At 39.6% G+C, this 26,317-nt stretch overlaps 1 protein-coding gene and 1 pseudogene across 2 annotated transcripts in view; one reads left to right on the forward strand and one right to left on the reverse strand.

Annotated features, from left to right (window-relative positions):
- The window catches only part of Spop (speckle type BTB/POZ protein), an 80,298-nt gene that overhangs the window by 42,984 nt on the left and 10,997 nt on the right, over window positions 1-26,317 (forward strand). For both annotated transcript variants that reach the window (XM_027424273.2, XM_027424272.2), the window contains 5 exons: window positions 14,271-14,415; window positions 15,102-15,223; window positions 18,329-18,480; window positions 18,575-18,702; window positions 25,730-25,907. In XM_027424273.2, the coding sequence (XP_027280074.1) occupies window positions 14,338-14,415; window positions 15,102-15,223; window positions 18,329-18,480; window positions 18,575-18,702; window positions 25,730-25,907 (658 nt within the window). In that variant the 5' untranslated portion in view covers window positions 14,271-14,337. The remainder of the gene's footprint in view (window positions 1-14,270; window positions 14,416-15,101; window positions 15,224-18,328; window positions 18,481-18,574; window positions 18,703-25,729; window positions 25,908-26,317) is intronic.
- LOC100756645 lies at window positions 7,119-7,368 on the reverse strand (annotated as a pseudogene).

Consider the following 26,317-nt stretch of genomic DNA (forward strand, 5'->3'; position numbering starts at 1 on the left):
ATATAGTGATGATCTATATAGCACAAGTTGGCCTCAAATTCATCATCCTTTTGCCTCAGCCCTCTCAAATGCTAGGATTACAGGTATATGCCAGCAGTCCCAGCTGGGTTTAAATTTTAATCAAGGGTTGATAATACATGATATGGAAACAGTAGAGTAAGAAGAGCTACTTTGAGGGTTAGGATTACAGTTTATAAAGCAAAAAGCTGTAAGCAGTGTGGTGGCTTTTTTGGTCTGTAAAAGCAGTTTGAATTTTGAGCATTTTACCTTTTTTTTTTTTTTTTGGTTTTCGAGACAGGGTTTCTCTGTGGCTTTGGAGACTGTTCTGGAATTAGCTCTTGTAGACCAGACTGGTCTCTAACTCACAGAGATCCACCTGCCTCTGCCTCACGAGTGCTGGGATTAAAGGTGTACGACACCACCACCCAGCTGCATTTTACCTTTTTGTATTGTACCTTACAGCTTAGTTCTTTAATGTTGACTTAAAGTCTTGCTACCAAAAATACCTCTTTTCAAGTGTTTACTCTGTGCCCTGATTTATGCCTCAAACCTCTATGTATACTTTTAGAGTCTTACTGGGCAAATGGTGTTACTGCGGTTTAATCCTTTCAAAGGTCATCAGGAACTAAGGACATTCTCTTTAGACATCCTGTTCAACTTTCCTGTTTTGTCTGCTATGTGTTTTTTACTATCCCCTGATTCAAGAATTTGGAATGCACATTGGAGACTGAGAACTTTCTGATTTTCCTTTGTTCTGTTCAGTTTATTTAGATCCTTAATATAGTTCATTGCCTAGTTAGACTGGCTGCCCATTAAGCTCCCAAGAGACTACCTCCAAGTGCTGGGGTTTCCAGTCTTGGTCTCTGACAACACTTTACCCAAAGAGCTATCTCCTTGTGAATGCTCCATCTGTCTCTCCCTCTTCCTTCTTTCTGCCCTTCGACGTCCCCAACACACACACTAATAAAGAGTCTCACTTATTCTTGGCCTCAAACTATGTGACTGAGGATGACCTTTTGACCATTTTTTTTTTCTCCTTCCTCTTCCCAAATTCGAAGATAACAGGTATGTGCTGTTATGCCCAGTTTTTGTGGTGCTGAGAATCCGAACCCAGGATTTCCTGTAGGCTAGGCAAGAACTCCACCAACTACACTCCATGCCCAAGCCAGAATTTGGTTGTTTCTGTTAGTTTAATTTTTTGAGGCAGGGTTTCTCTGTGTAATAGCTCTGGCTACCCTGGAATTGATTTTGTAGACGAGGCTGACCTCAAACTTATAGAGATTCCCCTGCCTGTAGGGATTAAAGGTGTGTGCCCTCACTGCCTGACTGAATTTGGTTATTTTTCAGAAGGAATTTATTTTCTGTGTTTAATTTCTAGATAAGGCATGTTGCTTCATTTAATCAGAAAATGTGTTAAGACCCTAAAGGAGATCTCTCTCTCTCTCTCTCTCTCTCTCTCTCTCTCTCTCTCTCTCTCTCTCTCTCTCTCTCTCTCTCACACACACACACACACACACACACACACACACACACACACACAGAGAGAGAGAGACACACACGGTCTGGGAGGTAGCTCTGTAGTAGAGTACTTCCTTATCTTAGTTGGAAGGGGTAGGGCTTTTCCTTTCAATAAGTATTTCTGAGGAAAATTGAGTTCCTGATAGGTTGCAGTGGCTCATGGGGAAGGAACATAATGAGTTGCTTTTGTAGCATGGTAAATTCCCTGAAGCAGGTGAGGCTTTTCTGTTTCCAAGTTAATGGATTTACTCTTTGCTCTATATCCCAAAACTGACTCTCTTTTCTTTTATGTTCATTCCTTGGGCCCCCTATCTGGCCAATTTTTATTAGCAATAAGTATTTTAAATGGTTTCTTCTTACAAGGCCAGAGGACCCTATGGGTTATAGGTAGCTCTCTCTGTTAAATGAAATGATTTCAGTTTTTTAATTCCTTGCATGCTGGACACATACATAGTAATAGGTCAAACCTTTCATCTGTCTTTGGTTTAAAGATTTTTAAAAAGTATTAACTATGTGTAGGCATGTGTGTGTCTATGTATGAGTATGTGCATGTAAGTGCAGAAGCCTGTGGGGGTCAGATGCTTGGATTCCCCTCTGGAGCCAGAATTACAGGGGTTTGTGAGGCACCTAAGATGGGTGCTGGGAACCAAACTTGGGTCTTTTCTAAGAGCAGTATGACTCTTAATTGTGGAGACATCTCTTTATCTTGTTTACTTGTGTATAAAGTGTTAGGTCAGCTAGCAAGATGGCTAGTAGGTAAAGACACTTGTCCCCAAGCCTGATGACCCAGGTTGTAACGATATGGTAGCAGGAGAGAACCAGCTCACAGAATTTGCCCTGTGCCTTCACACAGGAGCCCTGATATTCATGCACCCCCATGGACACTAACTAAATAAATAAACGCAAAATTTTTGTTAGAAATACCAAAATTCCAAGACTTGAAATTATGATCTTTCCATTCTTCCTTTAGTTATGCCTATAAAAACTTTATACAATAATTATGTTTTTCCTCACATTTTGTTTATCTTGTGGGGGGACACATATGTGGTGAGCTTTGGAAGTGCAACTAATACTAGAGTCTACTTAACCATAGGACTGTCTTCTTTTTCTTTCTACTTTCTCCTATTAATTTTTTTATTATTTTCCAGCAGAGAAATCTTTGACATGTGGGAGATGTTAAGATTTTCACCTTTACCAAGCTTGCTCATTGTGGTCTTGGAAGGTTTTGCTCATGCTGTTCATTGAAAGTAACACATGATTTTAATTTAAAAATGGAGTCATAAGAAAAAGTCCACTTTAAAAAAAAAAACAAATAAATAAAAAATAAAAAAGAGAAAGAAAAAGTCCACTTTGAAGTGAAACAGCACCTTTATAAGCAAATTTGTTTTTTGATTTGAATTTGTGTTGCTCCATTTTAGACATCTCCCAAGTGATCGATTTGAAAGTGATGTGTGGAGAGCTTATTCTGATGAGCCCTATGTGCTGTTTTCGTTTCGTTTTGTTTTTTTTTTTTAAGCAGCTGGTGGAGTTTTCTTTCCCAGCGGGGGTTCTGTAGTTAACAAAAGCAGCGTATCACCTGCTGGTTTTAGCCCAAGCCTTGTGAAACCTATGCTTGTTTCGGACATGTGTTTTCCTGGATTCCCCCATCCAATTGGAGGTACAGTATTTTTCCTCATATGCTGTTATTTGCATGTGTCTTGTTTCATAGCTATTTTTGCCTATATTAAAAAGCAAAACAGAACTCCATTGTCTTCCTAATTTCTGAAGATTTTCAGTCCTCCAGAGTAGTTGGATGGAATCTCCTCTCCAGGGCAAGCTTCTGAGTTTGGTGTTATTTTGAGAGTAGAGGATGATGCCAGTGTATCTGTACCAGTAACTCTGAAAGTGGGGTGCATCTGGGGGGAAAGAAATTCCTTCCAGACCCTTAAATTGGCAATAATTTTTTTCTTTTTTCTTTTTGTTTTTTGCTATCTGGAAAAGTTGTATATCTAAAGTGAAAATTGTTCCATATTTTAGCCTTTGAGCTGGCTGCTAGATCTCCTTTGGGACAAGGACAGTTTGTGGTTATTTATAACTTACTGCCTTCTAAAGAAGGCAATAAGGCTGTAAACTCTCAGCATACCCTGAAGCTTGGGAATGAGTGGGCACATTCTGCTGTTAACCTATTGCAGTTTTGGGAAAGACTTGCTAGTCTTTCATATACTTTCTTGTTCATCACCAGTTTAACTTTGTATGTACAAGTCCTGTCAGTCTATTTCTCTAAAACTCTAGCTGGTGGTACTGGAGAAGAGGGAAAAGTAGCTTTTTAGTTGCAAACATCCAAGTACTCACAGTTGTCTCAGAATCTGTACTTGCCTAAGACATGTCTGTAGCCTGGGGAAATCTTAGACACTAAATGCTGTCTTTGTTTCGGAGTTCCCCACATACACAATAGTTTGAAAAAAAAAAAAACTTTAGAAAAACTTAGTTAAGTGTCTAGACATAGATGTGTCTACCATTGTACATGTTTTATTATCTTTTTTTTTTTTCTGAGACAAGGTTTCTTTGTGTAGCTTTGGAGCTTGTCCTGGAACTTGCTCTGTAGACCGGCTGGACTTGAACTCACAAAGATCCACCTGCCTCTGCCTCCTGAGTGCAGGGATTATCTTTTTTTCTATATGTCAATTTTAAGGTAATCAGGTTGTATCAAATAAGAAAATTATAGGTTGAATCTAAATAAATGCTAATTATGTGCCTCAATTTGATTATTTTATTGGAATTTTATTATATAGAATTTAAGTTGAAATAACTTAGAAATTTAGACTGGTTGCCTGACAGTTACTGTAATGCTACTTTCTTTATTGTTGTTTGGTATAGTTTTTCAGTGTGTGTGTGTGTGTGTGTGTGTGTGAGAGAGAGAGAGAGAGAGAGAGAGAGAGAGAGAGAGAGAGAGAGAGAGAGAGAGAGAGAGAGAGGTGTCTCTCTGTAGTCCTGGCTATCCTAGAAGTTACTGTGTAAGTGAACCAGGCTGCCCTCAAACTCACAGAGATTCACCTGTCTCTGCCTCCTGAGTGCTGGGATTAAAGGTGTGCACCTGTTAATGTTACTTTCTGTAAGAGAAATTGTTCTGGGAAATGTGCTTCTCTCAGTATTGTAGAGTCAGGAATTCTCCCATATCCCTGCAGATTATGTTTTCTCCTATTTTCTGAGATCATATAAAGAATTTTGACTATAGTTTTTTGTTTTTTGGTTTTTTCAAGACAGGGTTTCTCTGTGGCTTTGGAAGCTGTCCTGGAACTAGCTCTTGTAGACCAGGCTGGCCTCGAACTCACAGAGATCTTGTGCCTCTGCCTCCCGAGTGCTGGGATTAAAGGCGTGCCCCACCACCCCCCAGCTTGACTATAGTTTTAAGATGTATTTAATAAATCTTTTATGAGTAAAATAAAGTTTTTTTGTTTTTCTGTTTTGTTTTTCAAGACAGGATTTCTCTGTGTAGCCTTTGCTGTCCTAGAACTCACTCTGTAGACCAGGCTATCCTCAAACTCAGACATCCTCCTGCTTCTGTCTCCCAAGTGCTGGGGTTAAAGGCAGCGTGTACCACTACCTCCCAGCATGTATGAAGATTTTAATTTTTTTAATTTTTTTAAGCTGTGCTTGAGGGACTGGGGCGGGGGTGGGGCGGGGGGGGGTTGGACAAAGTGCCTGCCAAGCAATTGTGAGGACCATAGTTGGATTTCCAGAATCCATATAAAAGCCAGGCAGGTGGTAGTCACCTGTAATCCCAATAGACAGAGATGGGATCAAAGGGCAAGCTGGTTCATTTGACTAGTCAGAATTGAATTGTAAGCTTCTGGATTCTGAGAAAAAGAGAGAGACAGAGAGACAGAGAGACAGAGAGAGAGAGAGAGAGAGAGAGAGAGAGAGCCTGTCTTAGTAAATAAAAGGAGAGTGTGGAAGACGTTCCGAATCAGGGTTGGCCTTCACACATGATCACATAAGAGCAGATTCACTTACACACACATACCACACACACACTCACGTGTGAACACACAGGTACACATGGGTGCATACCACACATGCATATATACATACAAAAAGAGGTATGCCAGAATTTGTATATCTACATTTACTCAGTAGTTCATGCCGTTTAACTTAGTTAAGTAGGATACACTCAGAGAACATACACCCCAAAGAGTCTACCTACTCAACAGCAAACACGATGATGGAATAAATATTTATTGAGTGCCTGTCTGTGTTACCACTGGAGACACAGGAAGATAATGTTTTCTCATTGAACATAAATTCTTGTGAGAAGTCTAGGTAGGTGTGGAAAAAGAAGCAAGGTAACTGTAGTTAGTGACAATAAAGAAAAAAAATGAGGTAATGGGAAAGAAGCAGGCTTAGAAGTGAGGGCTGCCCCAGATAGGTGGTTAGGAAAGATGTCTCTTAGGACACAACTTTTCATAGGATTCCTGAATGACAGGATGGAGCTAGAAAGAACTGATGGAGCCAGGTACTGTGGATCATGCCTGTAGTCCCAGCACTTGGGAGGCTATGGCAGGAAGATTGCGGTGAGGTGAAGGCCAGCCTGGCTACAGAGTGAGACCTTATCTTAACCCCTGCCCCATAGTGGGAGAATGTGATGAAAGAAAGCTCTCCAGGCTGAAGAAGATGTTCATGTGTTCAGTAGTGATTTGTGCTAACATAAATAAAGCATATTGGTCTAAAAGAAATGTAGGCATTATTGTGAGGCAGAGAGGCCATGGTGGTCAGGTCAGGACAAGAAGGCTGATTTTACTTAGAACAACATAAACCACCCAAGAATTTTTGTCTTGTCTCACTTGAATTAAAAATTTATTATTAGCCGGGCGGTGGTGGCACACGCCTTAAATCCCAGCACTTGGGAGGCAGAGGCAGGCAGATCTATGTGAGTTGGAGACCAGCCTGGTCTACAAGAGCCAGTTCCAGGACGGCCTCTAAAGCCACAGAGAAACCCTGTCTCGAAAAAACAAAATAAATAAATAAATAAATAAATAAATAAATAAATAAATAATTTGTTATTAAAGGTGTGGTGTGTGTGTGTGTGTGTGTGTGTGTGTGTGTGTGTGTGTGTGTGTGTAGGCCTCAGGTTTTTTTCTGTGTTGTCCTCCACCTTATTTATTTATTTATTTATTTATTTATTTATTTATTTGAGATAGGATCTTTTACTGAACCCGGAGCTCACCAACATGGCAACTACCAGCTATCTATCCAGTATGCTTAGGGACCCACTGTCTCTTCCTTCCCCGCATTGGGACTATGCATGTGTGCTGCCAACCTCAGCTTTTTATGAGGGTTGGAGATCTGAACTCGGATCCTCAGGCTTGTTTTAAAGCCAGAATCTAGCTGGGCAGTGTTGGCACTCGCCATTAATTCCAGCACTTGGGAGGCAGAGGCAGGTGGATCTCTGTGAGTTCGAGGCCAGCCTGGTCTCCAGAGCGAGTGTCAGGATAGGCTCCAAAACTACACAGAGAAAACTTGTCTCGAAAAACCAAAACAAAAAACAAACAAACAAACAAGAAAACCAAACGAGAAATGGAAAAAAAAAGTGCCAGAATCTAGCATAAGTCAAGGAAATCAATTTATACTTCAGGCCCTTCTACTCCAAGAACCAGCATTGTTACATTATTTCCATCAGTAAAGTCTAATCCTCCTTCTGGTGTAATTTCAAACTCTGACATTTTCCAGCACCATGTTGACAGTCATCAAATCCTAGAAGTGTACCAACAATTTATCACTCTTCATCACAGTAGGAATTGTTGATCCTGTACACTTGTCCTCAAGCTCTAGCAGCAGGAACTGAAACGGATTTGTGGTTGCATTGGTCACCATGGCCGCACCGGAAGTTGTTGCTTCATTTTTATTTCTAGATCCATTTAATATTACAAAGTCCTTGTGTAGGTACATAGGATTTTTTTTTTTTTAAGATTTTATTTATTTTGTATACAGTCTTCTGCCTACATGCCAGCAGAGGGCACAAGATCTCATAATGGATGGTTGTGAGCCACCATGTGGTTGCCGGGAATTGAACTCAGGACCTCTGGAAGAACAGTCAGTGCTCTTAACCTCTGAGCCATCTCTCCAGCCCAGTACATAGGATTTTTTTGGAAAGATTTTATTTATTTATTATGTATACAACATTCTGCTTCCATGTATATCTGCACACGAGAAGAGGGCAGCAGTACTCATAACGGATGGTTGTGAGCCACCATGTGGTTGCTGGGAATTGAATTCAGGACCTCTGGAAGAGCAGTCAGTGCTCTTAACCTCTGGGCCATCTCTCCAGCCCTGGTACATAGGATTTTTTAAGATGAAAACAAACAAAAAAGCAGTAGTCCTATAAGACTGTACAGAACATGAACTGGATAGACGGACAGGAAACCCCAACCTTTCGTTTTCTAATTGAGACCTCTCTTCAGTGCTCTCATTTTCATTTTAAGAAATGTCTCAGTTCATGTAATATTTCATTAGATTAGATCAGACTACAAAGCATTTACTTATAACAAATACTAAAATCTCATTCAAATATTGCAACTAAAGATGTCAATATGACCTGTAATAGCTGTCCCTAAGGTAATGAAAAATTATTACCTCCTGGGCTGAATATGCTTGAACACACTAACAGAAGAAACTGAAACTCTTTTAGGTCACATTAGCCTTTTGAAAATGAATATACCCAAATCTTTTATATGTGCGGGGCTTTTTTTTTTTTTTTTAATCAACAGTGGAGTTTTTTTTGGCATCTTATATTTTGGAAAATGTTAATGTCTCTCATGTTTAAAATAGGTATGACATTGTGAGTTTTCTTTAGAAACTGAACAAGTCCTTAAAGGTTGAAAAAGGCTTTTTAAAGTTTTGGGGTTTTGTTTTTGTTTTTGTTTTTCTTGGATTTTCGAAACAGGGTTTCTCTGTCTAACAGCCCTAGCTGTCCTGGAACTAGCTCTGTAGACCAGGCTGGCCTGGAACTTACAGAGATCTACCTGCCTCTGCCTCTGCCTCCTGAGTGCTGGAATTAAAGGTGTGTGCCACCACCACCTGGCCTTTTTAATGTTCTTAACTGTTCTCTTATAGTAAGCTCTGTTCCTAGCTCATGCTACATTCCTAGCTCATTTGTGCTGGGTATCACATGGAATTGCCAATAAGCACCTATTTTGACATACTAAACAAGTTTCATGGTTCAACTTAGTATCTTCATGATCTTATTCCTATCATTTTAAAGCTGGTGGATATAAAGTAAACTCAGCATGTGTGCAGCATGTATGAGATATATGTCTGTGTGCATTGATTTATTTTTTTAATTCTCTGGATGAGTAGATTAGATTAATGATGAAGGAATGTTCATGAAATATTAAACAAAATAGCTGTACAAGCTGTCTGTTTTGTACTTTCCTAGTGAATTGTGGCTTAGCTCAGTGCATACCATACGTAAACAATTGTCTTTTCTGTTTAATAGAATCTATCTATACATTGAAATAATTCTGATTATATAAGAAGCCAATTAATTATTGGCTAACCCAAATTAATTAGCCCACTTAATATGTGTTTCCAAAATGAACAAATTACAGTCAATTTCTTTTTCAGTTTTAAATTGCTTTATAAAAGGAAGATACGCTTCATACTGGCCAAAATCCAGTGTTTACTAGATCTGGGATTTAATGTTATAGGATAGGAGTTAGGCTAAGAATTTGGACCCATGTTTGTCATTTATCCAAAAGAACTAATTACTGATTGTCATTGCATTGCACATCTGATGTACTCAGCGTTGTTTGAAAGCCTGTTTTAGAAATCTGTCAAAAAAGGAACAACACAACAGAAAAGTTTTTTATCCTGGCACTTGCTCTGGAGACCAGGCTGGCCTCCAAACTCACAGAGGATCCGCATGCCTCTGCCTCTTGAGTGCTGGGATTAAAGGCGTGGGCCACCAATGCCCAGCCACAACAGAAAAGTATTTTTACTGAGTGAATAACACCTTTGTTTCTAGGCACTGTGTTAGATGATACAGGAATGGATACAAAGAACAGACACAAATTATGTTTAACTAACTTTAAAACCTGCTGCAGGCAACTGGATGTTTGCAAGTGTATAAGAAGGCAGGAAGAGGTGGTTCAGCTGAGAAGTGAACTGTATAGACTCAGTTCAAAGATTATTTTTACGAAATACCTTTTACCTACATCATACCTTCCACAGTTTAACCTTCTAGTTAGAAGTTGTATGATAGTTATTGACTTAAATCCCTGTCAAAAGACGGTTAGTAATTTCTGGGTCTTACAGTGCTGCTAGGCAGCATCCCATCAGAGAAGGCCAGTAGCTACTAACACTGCTTCCAGGATTAGAGTTGAGAAGAATATACTGAAATGCGTTTGTTTTTGTTTTTGTTTTTTCTGTGTAATCCAGGAAGGTCTTTTCTTACAAGTCAGTTTTACAGAGTCATCAGGAAAATAATGGTGGTACATAAAGGCATTCTCAACCTAGAGTTGTCAGTGCACTAGAGTTTGGTAAGCTTGGGGAAGTAATTTTCTCCTTAGAGAACTTGGATGGTCAAGTCCTAACTTGTTTGAAGTCTTGAACAATATATTTTGGCTCTAGTGGTCTCTTTCAAACATTCTCAAACGATGACCCTCAGATAGATCTCTTCTTTCCCAAGATTGTTTTTGCTGAGCTTCTGAAGCACTTGGCATGAAGTGCTGAAGAGTTCATAGAGCACCAGGTTACTTTACTGATGAACACTTTGCCCATGGTGCCCACTATGAGTGAAATTAATTAGACTTCTGCCATCCCAGTCAATTTCCCTCCCAGCAGGTTGTCTGGTTAGAGCTTCTCAGAGCTGAGATTGAGTCTCCAGTTCTCCTAGGTGCTGGGTTGGGCATTGAAAGAAAGAAAGAAAGAAAGAAAGAAAGAAAGAAAGAAAGAAAGAAAGAAAGAAAGAAAGAAAGATTAGATCAAAGAAAGACTTGGTTATAAAACAAGTCAAAAGAAAAAGGGGAAAAAGGGAGAAAAATGGCCAAGACCAAAATAGCATTTCTTTTTTAAAACATTTTTAATTATTTAAATAAAATCACTTTGTTGTAATAAACAAATAAAAACATCATACTGCTAGATTAAAGTAGCCATTCAAACACACACTTGCCCAATCCCAATAAAATAGTATTTTTTTTTTTTTATTCCTGGTCATAATGAAGTAGTACTCAGTGGAAAGAAACTTAAGGAATTAACAGAATGTCATTAGAAAAAAATGCATGTCTTTTTGCTAGACTTTTAAAATTTGTAGTTGTTGAAGTAATGGGTGTTGAACATGGGGCTAAGCAAGAACTCTACCACTCAGCTACATCCCTAGCCCTGTAAATTTTTCATTGTTAGATGAATTTGAAGGTTAAAAAAAACTTCAAAATAGGCTCAGATCAGTATTTTGTGATGACTCATTGTGGAGTGAAGCCTCCAACACATGCCTCACAAGCCAGGGTTTAAGCTCTTAACTCACATGTAAAATTCACATCTTTATTGCTGTGCTGCCTAGAAGTAGGAAATCTGCAACTTCATTCTAGGCAGCAGTGATAACTGGGCTTTGTAAAACTGCCTAAGGTATATTAACTTTGTTACTAGACAAACAAGCCTGTGAGACTGGGTGTTATGATTTGTACAAGCCGGTGAATGCACTGGTTTGAAACAGCATGCCATGTGTAAGATGGCTAACTTCATCTGTGATGGTACTTTAGTGATAAATGTTCTAGGGCAGTGTTATGACCAATGGAACATTTAATTACGCTCACAAATATTTTTATTCTGGATAAGTACAGATATATATTATTGATCCTGCCAATGCTACTTAAGCAAATGTTTGTGACTTGAGTTACTACTGAATGATTTTGCTGTTATTCATTTGTACCATCCTCTACCTAGAATTTGAGGCAGACTGAAAAAATACTTGGGAGACGTCTCAGGTGATAAACATGCCGTAAACATGAAGGCCTGAGTTCTGATCCCCAGCACCCATGAAAATCCATGCATGGTGGTACATGTCTGTAATCCCAGCACTGGGAAGGCAGAGATCCAGAAAGATCCCTGGAGCTTAGGGATACTGGACATCTAGCCTAGCTGAATCTTTTTCTTCTTTCTTTTTTTTTTTTGGTTTTTCGAGTCAGGGCTTCTCTGTGGCTTTGGAGCCTATCCTGGAACTAGCTCTTGTAGACCAGGCTGGTCTCGAACTCACAGAGATCCACCTGCCTCTGCCTCCCGAGTGCTGGAATTAAAGGCGTGGGCCATCAACACCCGACCTTACCATGTTTTTATCATTCTCGTTTTTGTTTCAACAGTGTACTTTTATCTGTACCAGTACTTATATTTGTAGAAATAACAACTGCACTTATTTTTCAAAAACTTGTTTTTTACATTCCACAGTGTTTGAGAACCGTGCAGTTACAGATCTACTTATTATTTTAAACCCTAAAACTTATTTTCCATTACATGGAAATAACCCAGTTTACTTATCTGTTCCTTACTAAAAGGCTTTTAATTTGTTTCTAGCTTTTCACTGTTAGAGTGTCACATTGACACTCTAGTCCATGTCTTGTGCATAAGTGCAGACTTTCTCTAGGGCAGTGGTTCTCACTGTGGTGCCAGGAGTAGTTGCTTAGGGGTAGGATCAGCATTCTTCTTAAGAGGTGACTCTGTGCCTTCCAAACAGTGCACTCTGTTCAAGTGGGAATGCTAAGTTCTGTGGTTTGTGTACTTCAACTTTGCTAGATATGACCAAATTCCTATTCAGATGGTATACACCTTGTTTTAGGGTGTCACCAACAGTAGGAAAGAGTTTCTATGTCTACCCTGTATCTGCAACTTTGCATCCTTTGACTTACTTTTGATTGTTGTTTTGTTCTGTTCTGTTTTGGTTTTTGAGAGACAGGATCTCAGTTCTGACTGGCCTAGAACTCTTATGTAGACCAAGCTAGTCTTATACTCACAGAGATTTGCTGCTTCTGAATTTCAAGTGCTAAGATACAGGCCTTACATTCTTAACAATTTTATTATATTTATGTTGTTTATTTTGTTGGGATATCATGCATGTGCCATGGCATAAAAGGACAATTTGTAGGACTTAGTTATTCCCTTCTACCTCGTGGATTCCAGAGCTTAAACTCACGTCAACAGGCTTGGTAGCAAGCACCTTTATCTGCTGATCATACTGGTCCATGACCTAAATTTTTAAAAATAATTTGAGTTGATTTAATTTATTAGTGTACATCCCATCAAGATGTATAGAGGTATTTGAAAAAGGCCTGGGGCTATAAAAGAGGTATATGTTAAAGAGATTTGAGAATGTTTGTGTACTGATAGAAATTTGATACTGTTGAAATGATTGGTTGCCATAAGAATGTAAATTGAGAAAATGGTTGAAAATTAAACCATGGGGAATAACAGTAAAAGAGAAAAATCCAATAAAAGAAATCGAGGAAGGCCAGACGTGGTGGCACACACCTTTAATACCAGTACCTGGGAGGCAGAGGGCAGATCCAGGTAGTTTGATTTACAAAGTTCTACATAATAGAGAGACCCTGTCAAGAGAAGAGGTGAGGGGGGGCGGGGATTGGGGTTGAGGTTGAAGAGTGATTAGCAGAGAAAGCAAGAAAAATCTAGAAAGTCAGGTGAAAATTTGATGTGATGTTGTAGAGAAAGGAACACATCTAAGGGAGGTGTAAAAATGTTGCCCTTTAAGAGAACAGCTGGCAGAGGAGTTGAACAGAAGGCTGCTCTTAAGTTTGCAGTGAAGCACAGGCAATCAGGAAAATTGGAGGGTAGGGGTACCAAGGTCATTTTCCACGGCAGCAGTTCTAAGGGAAGGTGGCAAGGAAGTATGTAGTGTTAGCCATGTTGACTTTTTGTCAAGCAACCTTTTCAGAAATGTGCTTTAATATACCCTTTGATTACATTCTCTTTTTCTGTTCTTTCACTATGCAACTCATGTTGGCTTGATACTGGCTTTGTAGACTAGGTTGGCCTAAAATTCAAGAGAGCTACCAGCCTGTTTCTAGAATGCTAGAAAGAAAGTTGTATGTGACACCCTGCCCAGCAGTTTTTAAAGATAATGTTGAATATTATGCAGAAGAGAAATTGAATTTTTATTTATTTATTTATTCCTTCATTCAGTTCATTTATTTGAGACAGGATCTCGTGTAGTCCTGGCTGGCCTGAAACTTGCTGTATAGGTCTCTAATTCAGAGATCCACCTGCCTCTGCCTCCTGAGTGCTGAGATTAAAAAAATTAAGCTTCCATGCCTGGACAATAATGTAATTTTGCCTAGGATGTAATGTATGAGAGAAGAATAAAAAAATTGAGATTAGCCGGGCAGTGGTGGAGCACACCTTTAATCCCAGCACTTCGAAGGCAGAGGCAGGCAGATCTCTGTGAGTTCAAGGCCAGCCTGCTCTACTGAGTGAGTTCTAAGACAGCCTCCAAAACTACATAGAGAAACCCTGTCTCAGAAAAAACAAAAATGTGATTAACATTAAAAATAATAAAAAAGCCGGGCAGTGGTGGTGCACGCCTTTAGTCCCAGTACTCGGGAGGCAGAGACAGGCAGATCTCTGTGAGTTCGAGACCAGCCTGGTCTACAAGAGCTAGTCCCAGGACAGCCTCCAAAGCCACAGAGAAACCCTGTCTTGAAAACCAAAAAAAAGAAGAAAAAGAAATAAAAAAAAAAAAAAAACTCTAATAAGTCTTAATTCTTGGTTCTTACCAGGGTAAAGAAAAACCAGAAATCTTTGCCCCCCTGACTTTGGAAACCCAGCTTAACCTTCAAACTGGCGATGTCAAGGGTTCCAAGTCCTCCACCTCCGGCAGAAATGTCGAGTGGTCCCGTGGCTGAGAGCTGGTGCTATACACAGGTAAGTTCATGTTTTCACTAGTAGGCAGAGCAACACAATCACTTTTCAACTCTGAGTTTGTGGGGGCATAATTGCAAAAATTGCACAAGATGAGGTCCTTGTTAGCCTTGCATTTCTTGTTTTTCTTACGTAGATTCAGGATCCCCAAGGATAGTGCTTTTCTATAGTGATTGAAGGGGGAATCTTTGGCTAGATTTTTGTTTTTGTTTTGAGACAGGGTTTCTCTGTGAACAGCTCCGGCTATCCTTGAACTCAATTTGTAGACCAGGCTGGACTTGAACTCACAGAGATTTTGTCTAGATTTTTCTTTTTTTTACACCTTTCTTGATAGGAGTGTATTCTAAAGCTCAGAACAGTGTTAGATTCACAGCCCCAGGAATGCCAACAGCATCTCAGTTACAGACTCTGCTAGAACCACAGAGTTTCAGACTTTTCCTAACCTGCCCATGTTTGTTGTTATTGTTGCTATCCTTTCCTTGACTGTGTGTGTTTTTCTCACTTCCAGCCAGTTTTTTTAGAAGTCGAAAACATAAAAGCAGTAGGTCACTGAGATTTCTCTAATGTAATCGAGGGACTTAATGAACTGCTGTCTACCTGTGGGGATAAGGGAGAGTGTTTGACCGTTAGCCTGTTTTTTCCAGGTTCCCCACCTCTTATTTAATTCCTTCCTAATTTTCTGTCAACAGATCAAGGTAGTGAAATTCTCCTACATGTGGACCATCAATAACTTTAGTTTTTGCCGGGAGGAAATGGGTGAAGTCATAAAAAGTTCAACTTTTTCATCAGGAGCCAATGATAAACTGAAATGGTAAGGAAGAACACTTCTAGTTGTAAACTTGTTCCAAAGTTGCTTATTTTGCTTGGTTTGCATAGGATATAGGCAGAATGTAAGTTCTTAAAGGCAGGGACTTTACTTTTCTTATCACCTTTGCCTACAATAGTGTCAGAAACAGTAGGTACTCACTAATAAGTGGTAGAAATATTTTAAAGACTTCATTACAATTTAGCAAACTCAAGTTGTATAGGGTAAAATAAATGAATAAATAGGCTGGGCAGTGATTGCTCACTCCTTTATTACCAGCACTTGAGCTCCAGGACAGCCAGGGCCACATAAAGAAACCATGACTTGAAAAAGAAAGAAAGAAAGAAAAGAGAGGACCAGTGTTACTATAGTGGAAGGAAAAGAACTGATTTCTGCAAGTTGTCCTCTGACCTCCACACCAGAACCATGGCACTCATGGTCCTCCCACAGACACACACACACATACATACATACACACATACACACAAGAAATTAATAAGTGTAATTTAAATTTTTTTAAAAGGCTGGGGATGTAGCTCAGCAGAAAAGTGTTCACCTAGCATGTGTGAAGTTCTAGGGTTAGTTCTTGGTACTGCAGTAAGTATATGAAGGCTGGTAGCTACCCAGCTCAGCTAACTAGAGCAATGTGTGGAGAAGGGCCTACTATCACCAAATTTTCTGTTTTTTTTTTTTTTTTTTCAAGAAAAGCAACAAGCCTAATTTTTGTGGGTTTCTTTTTGTTTGTTTGGAGATGTGGTCTCATTAAGTAGTGTTGACTGGCCTGAAACTTAGCATGTAGACCAAACTGGCCTTGAACTCACAAAGATCCACCTGCCTCTGCTTCTTGGGTGCTAAGATTAAAATCGTGTGCCATCACATGCAACGACAAATGTTAAGTTTTTTAACATAAAATCTTGACTTTTAAATTGCCTGCATATACACAAAGACTTAGATCCCATCCCCAGAACTCATAAACTGGGCTTGGTGGTAGATACCTGAAATCCCACAGCTCAGAGGTAGAGGTTCAAGGTTAGGCCGGGTGGTAGTGGTGGTGGCCTACACCTTTAATCCCAGCACTCAGGAGGCAGAGGCGTCAGGCAGATCTCTGTGAGTTCAAGGCTAGTTTGGTCTACAGAGCAAGTTCAGGGATAGCCAAAGCCACACAGAGAAACCCTGTCTCAAAAAAAAAAAAAAAAAAAAAAAAAAAAAAAGAGTTCAAGGTTAAGCTGGGTCTGCTGACATCCACTTTTCATCCCCACACTCAGGAGGCAGAGGCAGGTGGGTCTATGAATTCAGTGTCAACCTGGTCTACATAGCAAGTTCCAGGCTAGCCAGGGTTACATAGTGAGACTTTCTCAAAGGAGAGCAAGTCAATAGTTCCAGGTTGTCCTTACTATATAGGGAGTATGAGGTCAGCCCACACCACATGAAGTCCTGTCTCTAACAATAATAGCTTACTTTTAAGCAATAACGGAAATTTATCTGGCTTTGTTACTGACAGGGTGGAGATAAGTTTCATCCAGGAGGCACATTGCTACTTGCAGATCTCATTTCATGTGCTCATGTTCCATGCTTCCCTATGCTTGAAGTAACAATGGGTATATCTGCCTCATGCCAACAAGTCTTTGTGCTTTCTCTGAATTTATTGTATAGTGAAGAGTATGTCATCCATGCACTGAATGGATTAAATCTACCGTCCCTGAACTAGTACCTGTTGCAAGGTGACTGGGAGTGAGGATGAGTGTAATTGAAACCAACTGTCATTGTCAGGGATAAGAGAAGGTAGTTAAGGATAAAACCATATGTCCTCAGCAAAGATCAAAATATTTATGTTTCTGAACTACCACTTGGATTTCTGATAACCCATTGAAGAGTTTATTAATGTAATTTTTGCTGATGTTTATTCTAGGCATTATATTTAAACCTCTTAAGCATATTGTATATTCGGCATCTGTACTCCCTAGAGAGACACTGAATTGTACTGCCACCTGTTTGAGAAAGGTGACATAACCCTGGCAAGGCCTGAAGATACATGTGGCTTATGTATTCTATGTGGTAGAGCAGTGTCTGAACTACATGCATTCCAGCTAATGACATTTACAGCTTAACTCAGTTGAACCTATTAAGTTCTGTCTAAATTCTGTTTTGAATCATCCTTAACAGATTGCCATCTCAGACTCTTATTTAGAAGCCAAGCTAAGAACATTACCCTGTCAAATAAGAATTTTACTTTTATCTCTCCTTCTTCCACAATGCCTCTGTTATTTTAAATCTTAAAATACAATTGCTGGAGGCTCAGAAGGTAAGAGTACTTGCTTCTCTTGCAGAGGACCTGAGTTTGGTTCCTGGCACACACACTGAATGGCTCACAACCACCAGACTCCAGCTCTAGAGGGGTCCCATGCCTTTGACCACTACAGTCATCACACACACACACACACACACACACACACACACACACGATAAAATATCTATAAAAGAGTATGCATCGGCCAGGCGTGGTGACACATGCCTTTAATCCCAGTACTCGGGGAGTCAGAAGTAGGCCAATCTCTGTGAGTTCAAAGCCAGTCTGGTATACATAGTGAGTTCCAGGACAGCCAGGGCTGTGAACACAGAGAAACCCTGTTTAGAAAAGCAAACAAACAAAAAAAGAGTATGTACTATTGTGGATACATCTTCAGAATACAGTTTTCTTCCACAGTGTTACTAAAAGTCTCTATTACTTTCTAAAAGATTATTTCTTCATGAGAAACTAAGGACTATCTTTTCTGAGATTGAAGAATGAAAAAGAGACTAGTCTGAAAATTTTTTTAATGTTTTAAGTAAAATAGGTAAATGATTTGACAATTTTAAAAGAAATGGCAGAGATGTAAGGGATGTGGATGCCCTTTTATTTTTGTCTATTTTTAAAAAGCTGATCCAAATTGGTGTAGAAAAGTTGTTTTCCAGTTTCTATTGAATCAGTCTCCTGGTAAGGGACTTAGACTATAAAAAACAAAACCTAACAACAACAGCAACAGAAACACTTCTCTTCTGGATTCTGATGTTCCTTGCTAGACTTCAGGAGCCATAAGGCTTTTGATCCACATTTGCTTCTGTGTTGGGCAGGTGTTTGCGAGTAAATCCAAAAGGGCTAGATGAAGAAAGCAAAGATTACCTGTCACTTTACCTGTTATTGGTCAGCTGTCCAAAGAGTGAAGTTCGGGCAAAGTTCAAGTTCTCCATCCTGAATGCCAAGGGAGAAGAAACCAAAGCTATGGGTAAATGTTTCTCTGCTTTCACATCCAGTAACTTTATGCACTGCTAAGTTGTAGATTTGAGCTGCTCTAAATAAGACTTTCTTTGTCATTCCAGAGAGTCAGCGAGCTTATAGGTTTGTGCAAGGCAAAGACTGGGGATTCAAAAAATTCATTCGTAGAGATTTTCTCTTGGACGAGGCCAATGGGCTTCTCCCTGATGACAAGCTCACCCTCTTCTGCGAGGTGAGTCCTTTTGCCCTGCTTTGAGACTGGCAATTCCCTGACCTGATGTGTATTGGTAGACTTAATTGTATTGTGTCAAGGATGTGGAATGAGAAAAATCCCCAAGGGGAGTGGTTCTGTACAAATGTTATTTATGTGACTGATTGAACTGCCTTATGATTTCAAGGTTGTTGGGCACCTGGGCTCTCCACTTGTTACTGTTCATAAGAACAAAGATTGTATCTGTCAGTTTTGAGTTACTTGAGTCAAGATCCTCACTTTTTTGGGGGGTGGGGAGATTCAAATAGTATTTAGAAGGGCTGACACTTCAAGCTAAGCAGTGGCCAGCATCTGCAACTAAATGTATGTGTATGGGGTGGGGGGGCCTTAAACTCCCCAGCTCCTTCTTAGGTGGCTAGTGTTTGTCTGCGCTTTGGTCTAGGTGGCTCCTTGCAGGAGTTAAGTGTTCATGGTTTATCTTGCAGAGATCATTATGAAATAGGAAAGTGAGGGGCCACTTTTTCTAGGGTGAAAGCTGTGAAAACTTGTAGCTTAGAGGGGGAGAGTCACCTGTCACAGGTTGAAGGGCCATTGTCTCTCACCAGAGGCCTAAGAGCCTTTGGAAAAGCTTAGAAAAATTCCTTGACCCAGGATCCAATTGAAAGGGGCTTATTAAAATGGTTACTGTATATTGTAAGGAATCATTTCATGCCATTTTCCATATATTTAGAAATGTATGAAACTTGGGATAAATAAATAAAATTTCTGCCCAGTAAACTGTAGTATTCCTGTCCCTGTATTTCTCATAGTCAGGGAACTGCTTCCGGAAAAGCGAAGCAGTACTTGATGAGGCAGAGTGCAGGCAGGCGTCCCAATGCCAGCTAGCTCATCAAATAGGTTTGCATTGTGAGTTAATGACGCTTCCAAAAGCATAGCATACCTGTGTAGTCCAAGAACTATCCCTTAGGACTCTTGCCCTTTCGTGAAAGAAGCATGGCCAGCAGTAGCAGGCTTGTGGATTACAACAAATAATTGCTAATGATTAGAAAACTTTGTACACTGAAAAGGTAAAATTAGTTTGCATAATAGCCATTCCTGCTCCATTTTAATTGCAGAGTATCTGAAAGAAATGGTAGAGTATCAGTATCTGTATAAATATGTGAAATGTGGCACTTTTATGTTTAATGAACTTGAAATGTGAATTTCATGTAAGTCCTGCTAGTTGCAGGTTACACTCACTTGCCTGAGTAGAACAATAAGAATTAACTATATGGCTTTGTTTGAGGTATCAACAGCATCAGTTTCAGTCTTTCCCTGTTGCCTATCCTAGGGATTTATGGGTGGTCTTTTTTTCCCTTTTGGTTTTTTAAAAGCAGGTATCTTTGTGGTCCAAGCTGGCCTCAAGCTAACCCCTGTCATCCTGTTTAGCCTCCCGAGTGCTGAAGACTTGTATCTCAAGAAAAAAACTGTAAGACAGTGAAAAATTCTAATTTTGTTGGAAATGAAAGCCAGTCTTCAAGCTTCTCTCTGAAGAGAATCTTCTCTAACTATTCCCTCTGGCATTTTAGGCAGTGCTGTGACCTGCATTGCAGCATTTTCAAGTGGGTTCATCCTTTTGTAGTGTGCTGCTTCCTCTTTCTCCATACTGTTCCAGTGCTCTGACCCCTGGATTTAATCTGTGATTTAGAAACTGTTTGGCCTGCCCTCACTTGGTTACTCTTATCCTGTGGTTAGGTCTAAGGCTGAGTTCCAGCAGTCTCTCCTCACTTCCCCATATGAAATTCTCTCAGGAGAAATCCTGTGGTTAAGTTTAGATTTGCCTTACTGACTTAGAAGGGAAGTGAGATGACACGTTGGAAACGAGGAGATGTTGAACGGAGAAACGTCTGCTGGGTTCTGCTGATGCCGTGGTTTCTCGCCATAGAACCAGGTGTGCCATCTGTTCCGCTCACACTTCCCAGTTGGCCACAGGTGCTGAGTGTTGCTTCTCGTACTTGGTCTTGTGCCTAGTGAGACTCGTTCCTGTTCCAAGGCTCTCTGTGGACTTAGTAGCATTCAACACTGCAAGACAGTTGCGTGGGGGTGTGTATTGGATGTGTGGGTTTTTAAAATGTCTGCAATTCATCCCAGTTCTTAGCACTTTTCACAGCTAGACCATTTTCCATGTAAGTCCTATTCCTTTGACCTGTTTCCCATGTATCAGTGGCACAAGTTTATTTTAATTTCTGCTTATATTTTATGTTTTGCTGTTTTCATTATTTTCTAATTAGAGGTTTTTATGAAACGATAGCCACATGGGAATTTAGTTGCAAGTACCCACAGTACTGCATTGTTCCCTTAGTCTGTGCCCAGACACTTCTTTGCCATCCCAATGTGCACTAAGTGCAGCTGCTTCAAAGATTCTTGGTGCTCTTAGAGGTCACAGGGAATTGGAAAGTGAAAGACAGAACCATGCTTGTGCCTGTTTGGCCTTTATTTCAGTGGTATTACTGCTACTGAATGCTTAAGTGAGATGGATTGTAAACTGAAAGTACCAGGTGGGTGGTCTTGTTTGTAATGTGCCACATGGGGTTCCCTTTCAGTTCTCGATGAGTTTTGTCTATTAGGAAATATAATTCTTCCAAGTTGAATTTGTTTAATTAACATACTTAAATGTTTTCTAAGCATTTCTTGAATCATCCCTTATCACAATCCTTTGAGCTAGGCTAGTTCTGTTTTCTTCATTTCTTGTTACACGGGGAGAAGCAGTGCCTCAGGAGGTCAGGTAATTTTTCCTAACATTGTACAGCAAATTAATGTCAAGGCCATGTCAGCTCTCCATTTCTCACTTCTTGTCTGCTGTGCTGGACTGAGTGGAGCTGAATGCCGTTCACCCAAGAGAGCAAGGGCTCTCCCAAGTTTTCTTAATAGAGAGTATTTACTTTGGTAATGAACAAGAGAACATACAAAGCATGTTTAAATTATATTTTTAATTTTCTCCTTAATAATTTGGGCCATAGAAAATCTTTGTGAAAATTTTCAGCTTCTGTTAACCCTTTGCAATTACTTATATAAAACAAATACTCTTTAACAATGATGATACATGTATTCCCCTTCTTTGCCTATGCAGGTAGAAGAGTCCTCTCTGTAAGGTGGCAGTTAAGATGAAATAGGAAACATCATATGAAATACCACGTGTAAAATATCCAGACATTAGTTTATGCTTTTAAAATATCCTTTCCATTCTCATACATAGAATATTCCTTTGGTTGCCTGGGAATATGTATATTTTGCCCAATCTATTCATTTTTCCCTTTTTATTAATAAATTGTTGGTATGCATTAATTGCACTGTGTGGAACAACCAATATTTGATTGTTCTTGACCTACAAAGCATCTTTGTAGGTTATAAAATATGTTTATGTAGTAAACCCACAACCCACTCTAGTTTCTCAGCAACTAGAAGGTAACTTCTGTGTTCTGTTTCCTTATACTGCATTCTTGTCCCATGACCAAAGGATGAGGCGGTTACTTCACTTTTTATAATATTTTCTATTGTTCATTTATGTGCCTGAACAATACATTCTTAATATTTACTTAGTTTGGGCCGGGCAGTAGTGGCACATGCCTTTAATCCCAGCACTTGGGAAGTAGGTTGCTGCTACTGTTTTGCTTCAAATGGTGTGCCACACAATAAACAATGTATGGTGTTTCCTTATATATTTTCAATTTTTAATTGCATAGACACTAAAGCGATTTTCATGGATTTTTCCCTTTTTGGAGATGAATGTACAAGATTTGACAGTCCTTAGTCTTTGGTAGGTACTAAATATTTCCATGGATTTCCCTGTTTATGTGGATGACAGTCCTTAGTCATTTATGAAATTTCCTTTAAAAATTTTTTTTTATTTTGTAATTTTGTTTTTTAAGAAAGAGAAGTTGAAGCCAGGTATGATAGCCCACACCTTTTTTTTTTTGAACACAAGTTATATTGTATTTATTTGTAATTGAGAAAATGGGGATAAACATTAGGTTCAAAACAATCTATATCACATTCTGTATGTGAGGGTGTTAGATCTTGGAGTTACAGACAGTTGTGAGCTGCCATATGGGTGCTGGGAATTGAACCTGGGTTCTCTGAGAGAACAATCAGTGCTCTTAACCACTAAGCCATCTCTCCACCTCCCAGTAGCCCATACCTTTAATCCCACATTTAGGAGTCAGAGGCAGTGAGATCTCTGAGTTCGAGGCCAGCCTGGTCTACAGAGTGAGTTCCAGAACAGCCAGGGCTACACAGAGAAACCCTGTCTCAAAAAACCAAACCAAAAGAAAAGAAGAAGAAAAAGAAATTGATTTTAAAAGTGGGACCCTCCTATAACTTGAAACTTTGGAGATTATACAGCCTTCCTGAGACATTTTCATGCATTCATTTATAAGACGACATAAATGTCACAGTCACGTCATCTTCACAGCTGCAGTTCTGAATGAGTCTCCATAGTCAACTTTATAGGCATAGAAAAAAAAAATTCGTTTTTCTCAAAATGGTCTCATTTTAGCATCATCATTTGCAGAGGAAAACAATTCCTCTCTAAGTTAAAAGTTTGGGCTCTAAAGACTCATTTCTGAGTGCCATTTAAAATTTATTTTTAATTAAGCGTATTTAATGTTGGTAAGAGGTGCCAGACATTCAGGGCTCTGGAGATTCCAAGCATCCATATATCTACAGAACAAGCCTGGCTCAGGCAGTAAAGGTACATTCTCCTGTCTGCTGTGTTCCTGTCTGTGTCCAGAGAGAAGAATCGCCCTACTGAGAGGTGTCTCAGTCTTTGGGCCCCACTCATTACCAAGCATGTATCTAGCCAGCAGAAAGTCCACTGGTAACCATAGTTCATTTGAAATTCAGCTTAGCTTTTGCCAATTCATTTTACCCAGTCTACTCAATTGCTATTAAGTGTTAATGATTTTGGGCTCCTGTCAGCCTGGTTTAATTCAAACTGGAAACATAGTGCCAAAAGCTTTCTCCATTCTCGACATTGGCCATCCCTGGGGATCCCTGCCTTTCCCTATGAGGAAGCTGGATTTATTTTTTTAAATCAGTATTTAGAACTATAGCTGGGAACAGACAACTTTAACTTTTAGTGTTAATATTATATCAAAGAAATGAGGATGCTACTATGAGCACATGGTTGAACCAAATTAGAAATCTTACAAAGAACAGGAGAGGATCTCTGTGGGTGGTTTTTGCTGGGTCCTAGGTTATTAAAATATTGTTATAATCTGTCCCTGATAAATGTGCTCTAATGCTGAGCACATTCATAATTGATTAACTTGACTGCCTCCTTATGCAAGATCATAACAGTTTTAAACAAATGAATAAGTTTCTTGACCTGGTAGTAAATATCTCACTCTTATACAGAAGGGATTATAGGTCATTTGGATCAAGCATTAACTTTGCCTCTGGGTTTATGACTACAGCTAAAGGATGACTTGCATCTTGAAGGTCAAAAGAAATCTGGGTCATCAAGGATGTTCTTAAATTGTCTTTCTCATCAGATTCTTAGCAGTGGAAGAGCAGGGAGTTAATTCTCAAGGCTTGAGTTCTGCTTTAACTTAACTTTTCTAACATGATGTGTTGTAGGAAATAAAACGCAGTAGTTGTTGGGTGCATAACTGCTTTGTAGGATGTTATTTTTTGTTTAATGACTAGCATATTTTATAATGTTAATGTGATTTATAAATCCTTATAATTGTTATCCTAACAACTGACTTTCACTAACCCATCTAAAATATTAGCTTGGTTCCTATCTAGGTTGAATTAATTCAACTAGTTGAAACATGCTACTGAAGCCAGAGTGGGAAGTTGGAGCCTTCCATACGATTGGCATTGTCCTTCTGTTCCATGAGTATTAAACACATGTGTAAGCTGCAGCCAGTTATCTTGAATGTCATTGTCACAGATGACTGAATTCAGGTGTAAAACTTATGGTATACTTACCCAGTTATCCCTACTGGAACACCTTCCTGGTTCAATCCTTAGGGATAGTGGGCCATCATGTTCATTAGTCAAATGTCTTTGAGAAATGCCAGCTACTTACCAAGCCCTATAGAAACTACACTTTATCTGTTTCCTGACCTAACTAAAATAAGTGAAATGTTTAAGTTACTAGAATTCTCTAGAGAATTTTATATGGTGAATGTGATTGTTTCAAAAAAAAAAAAAAAAAAAAGGCCCCCAAAGGGAGTGGCACTATTAGGAAGTGTAGGTTTGGTCTTGTTGAGAGAAGTGTGTCACCATGGAGGTGGGCTCTAAGATCGCATATGTTCAAGCAACACCCAGTGAGACAGATCACTTCCTGTTGTCTATAAGATGAAGGACTCTGAGCTCCTTCTCCAGCACCATGTCTACTTGCACACTGCCACGCCCCGCCATGATGATAATGGACTGAACCTCTGAACTATAAGCCACCTCAATTAAATGTTTTCCTTTGTAAGAGGGTCATGATGACTCTTCATAGCAATAGAAACCCTAAGACGGTGATTTATATAGCAGTTCTTTGTGTATAACCTTTCTTTTAAGGCAGGTAAGAGGAATACTTGAAATTAAGCATTTGTTCCTGTCAGGTTCTCCTTAGTAGCTGTGCTTGGGTTTGCAAGGAGAGTGAACTTATTTGAAACTGGAGAAGAACTTACTTTGTGAAACTGTCATTGTCCTACAGTGTGGTATAAAAGAAATGTGATTAGGGGCCTGGGATTGATGGCGCACGCCTTTAATCCCAGCACTCGGGAGGCAGAGGCAGGCGGATCTCTGTGAGTTCAAGGCCAGCCTGGTCTACAAGAGCTAGTTCCAGGACAGGCTTCAAAGCCACAGAGAAACCCTGTCTCAACCCCCCCCCCAAAGTTATTATAATAAATGGGGAAATTGAGCCAAAGGAGGATGTCATGATTTATGGAGGTGGTGCCAAGAAAATACGAAAATGTGGTATCTAGATCTTATGTAGCACTGTAACAGAATACCTCTCTCCAGACTGCTGGCAATAAAAGCTGTGTTTCTGTCTCCTCATATTCCACAGGTGAGCGTAGTACAAGATTCTGTCAATATTTCTGGACAGAATACCATGAATATGGTAAAGGTTCCTGAATGCCGGCTGGCCGATGAGTTAGGAGGGTTGTGGGAGAATTCTCGATTCACAGACTGCTGCTTGTGTGTGGCTGGCCAAGAATTCCAGGCTCACAAGGCTATCCTAGCAGGTTGGTATTTATTCATGGTTCACTTTATAATTTTGAGGTGATAGGAAAAATAGAGGCTGCAAAATTGCCTTTGGAAGAACTTCAACTTTTGAACTCTGCACCTAAAATACATTTTCAAAGTTCATTTCCATTTTGGTCTTACTTTGTAGCTTAGGCTGACCTGGAACTTGCTATGTTAGCACAGACTGTCCTCAAACTTTCAGTCCTAACCCTACTTCTACCCTCAGTATGGTGGCATAATAGGCATATGCCACCATACCTGGACTGTATTTTTATATTCTGAAGACAGTTCTTATAACCAAAAAAGTTACTTTCCATAAAAATAGCATTTCTGGTTTGTCTCAAGAATGGATTCTTAGGCTACCATTTTCAAAGTATAAATGATAGTTACACAAAAGTATTGCATAGCT

The sequence above is a fragment of the Cricetulus griseus genome, chromosome 7 (assembly GCF_003668045.3).
Source record: "Cricetulus griseus strain 17A/GY chromosome 7, alternate assembly CriGri-PICRH-1.0, whole genome shotgun sequence".
NCBI classification, from domain to species: Eukaryota; Metazoa; Chordata; class Mammalia; order Rodentia; family Cricetidae; genus Cricetulus; species Cricetulus griseus.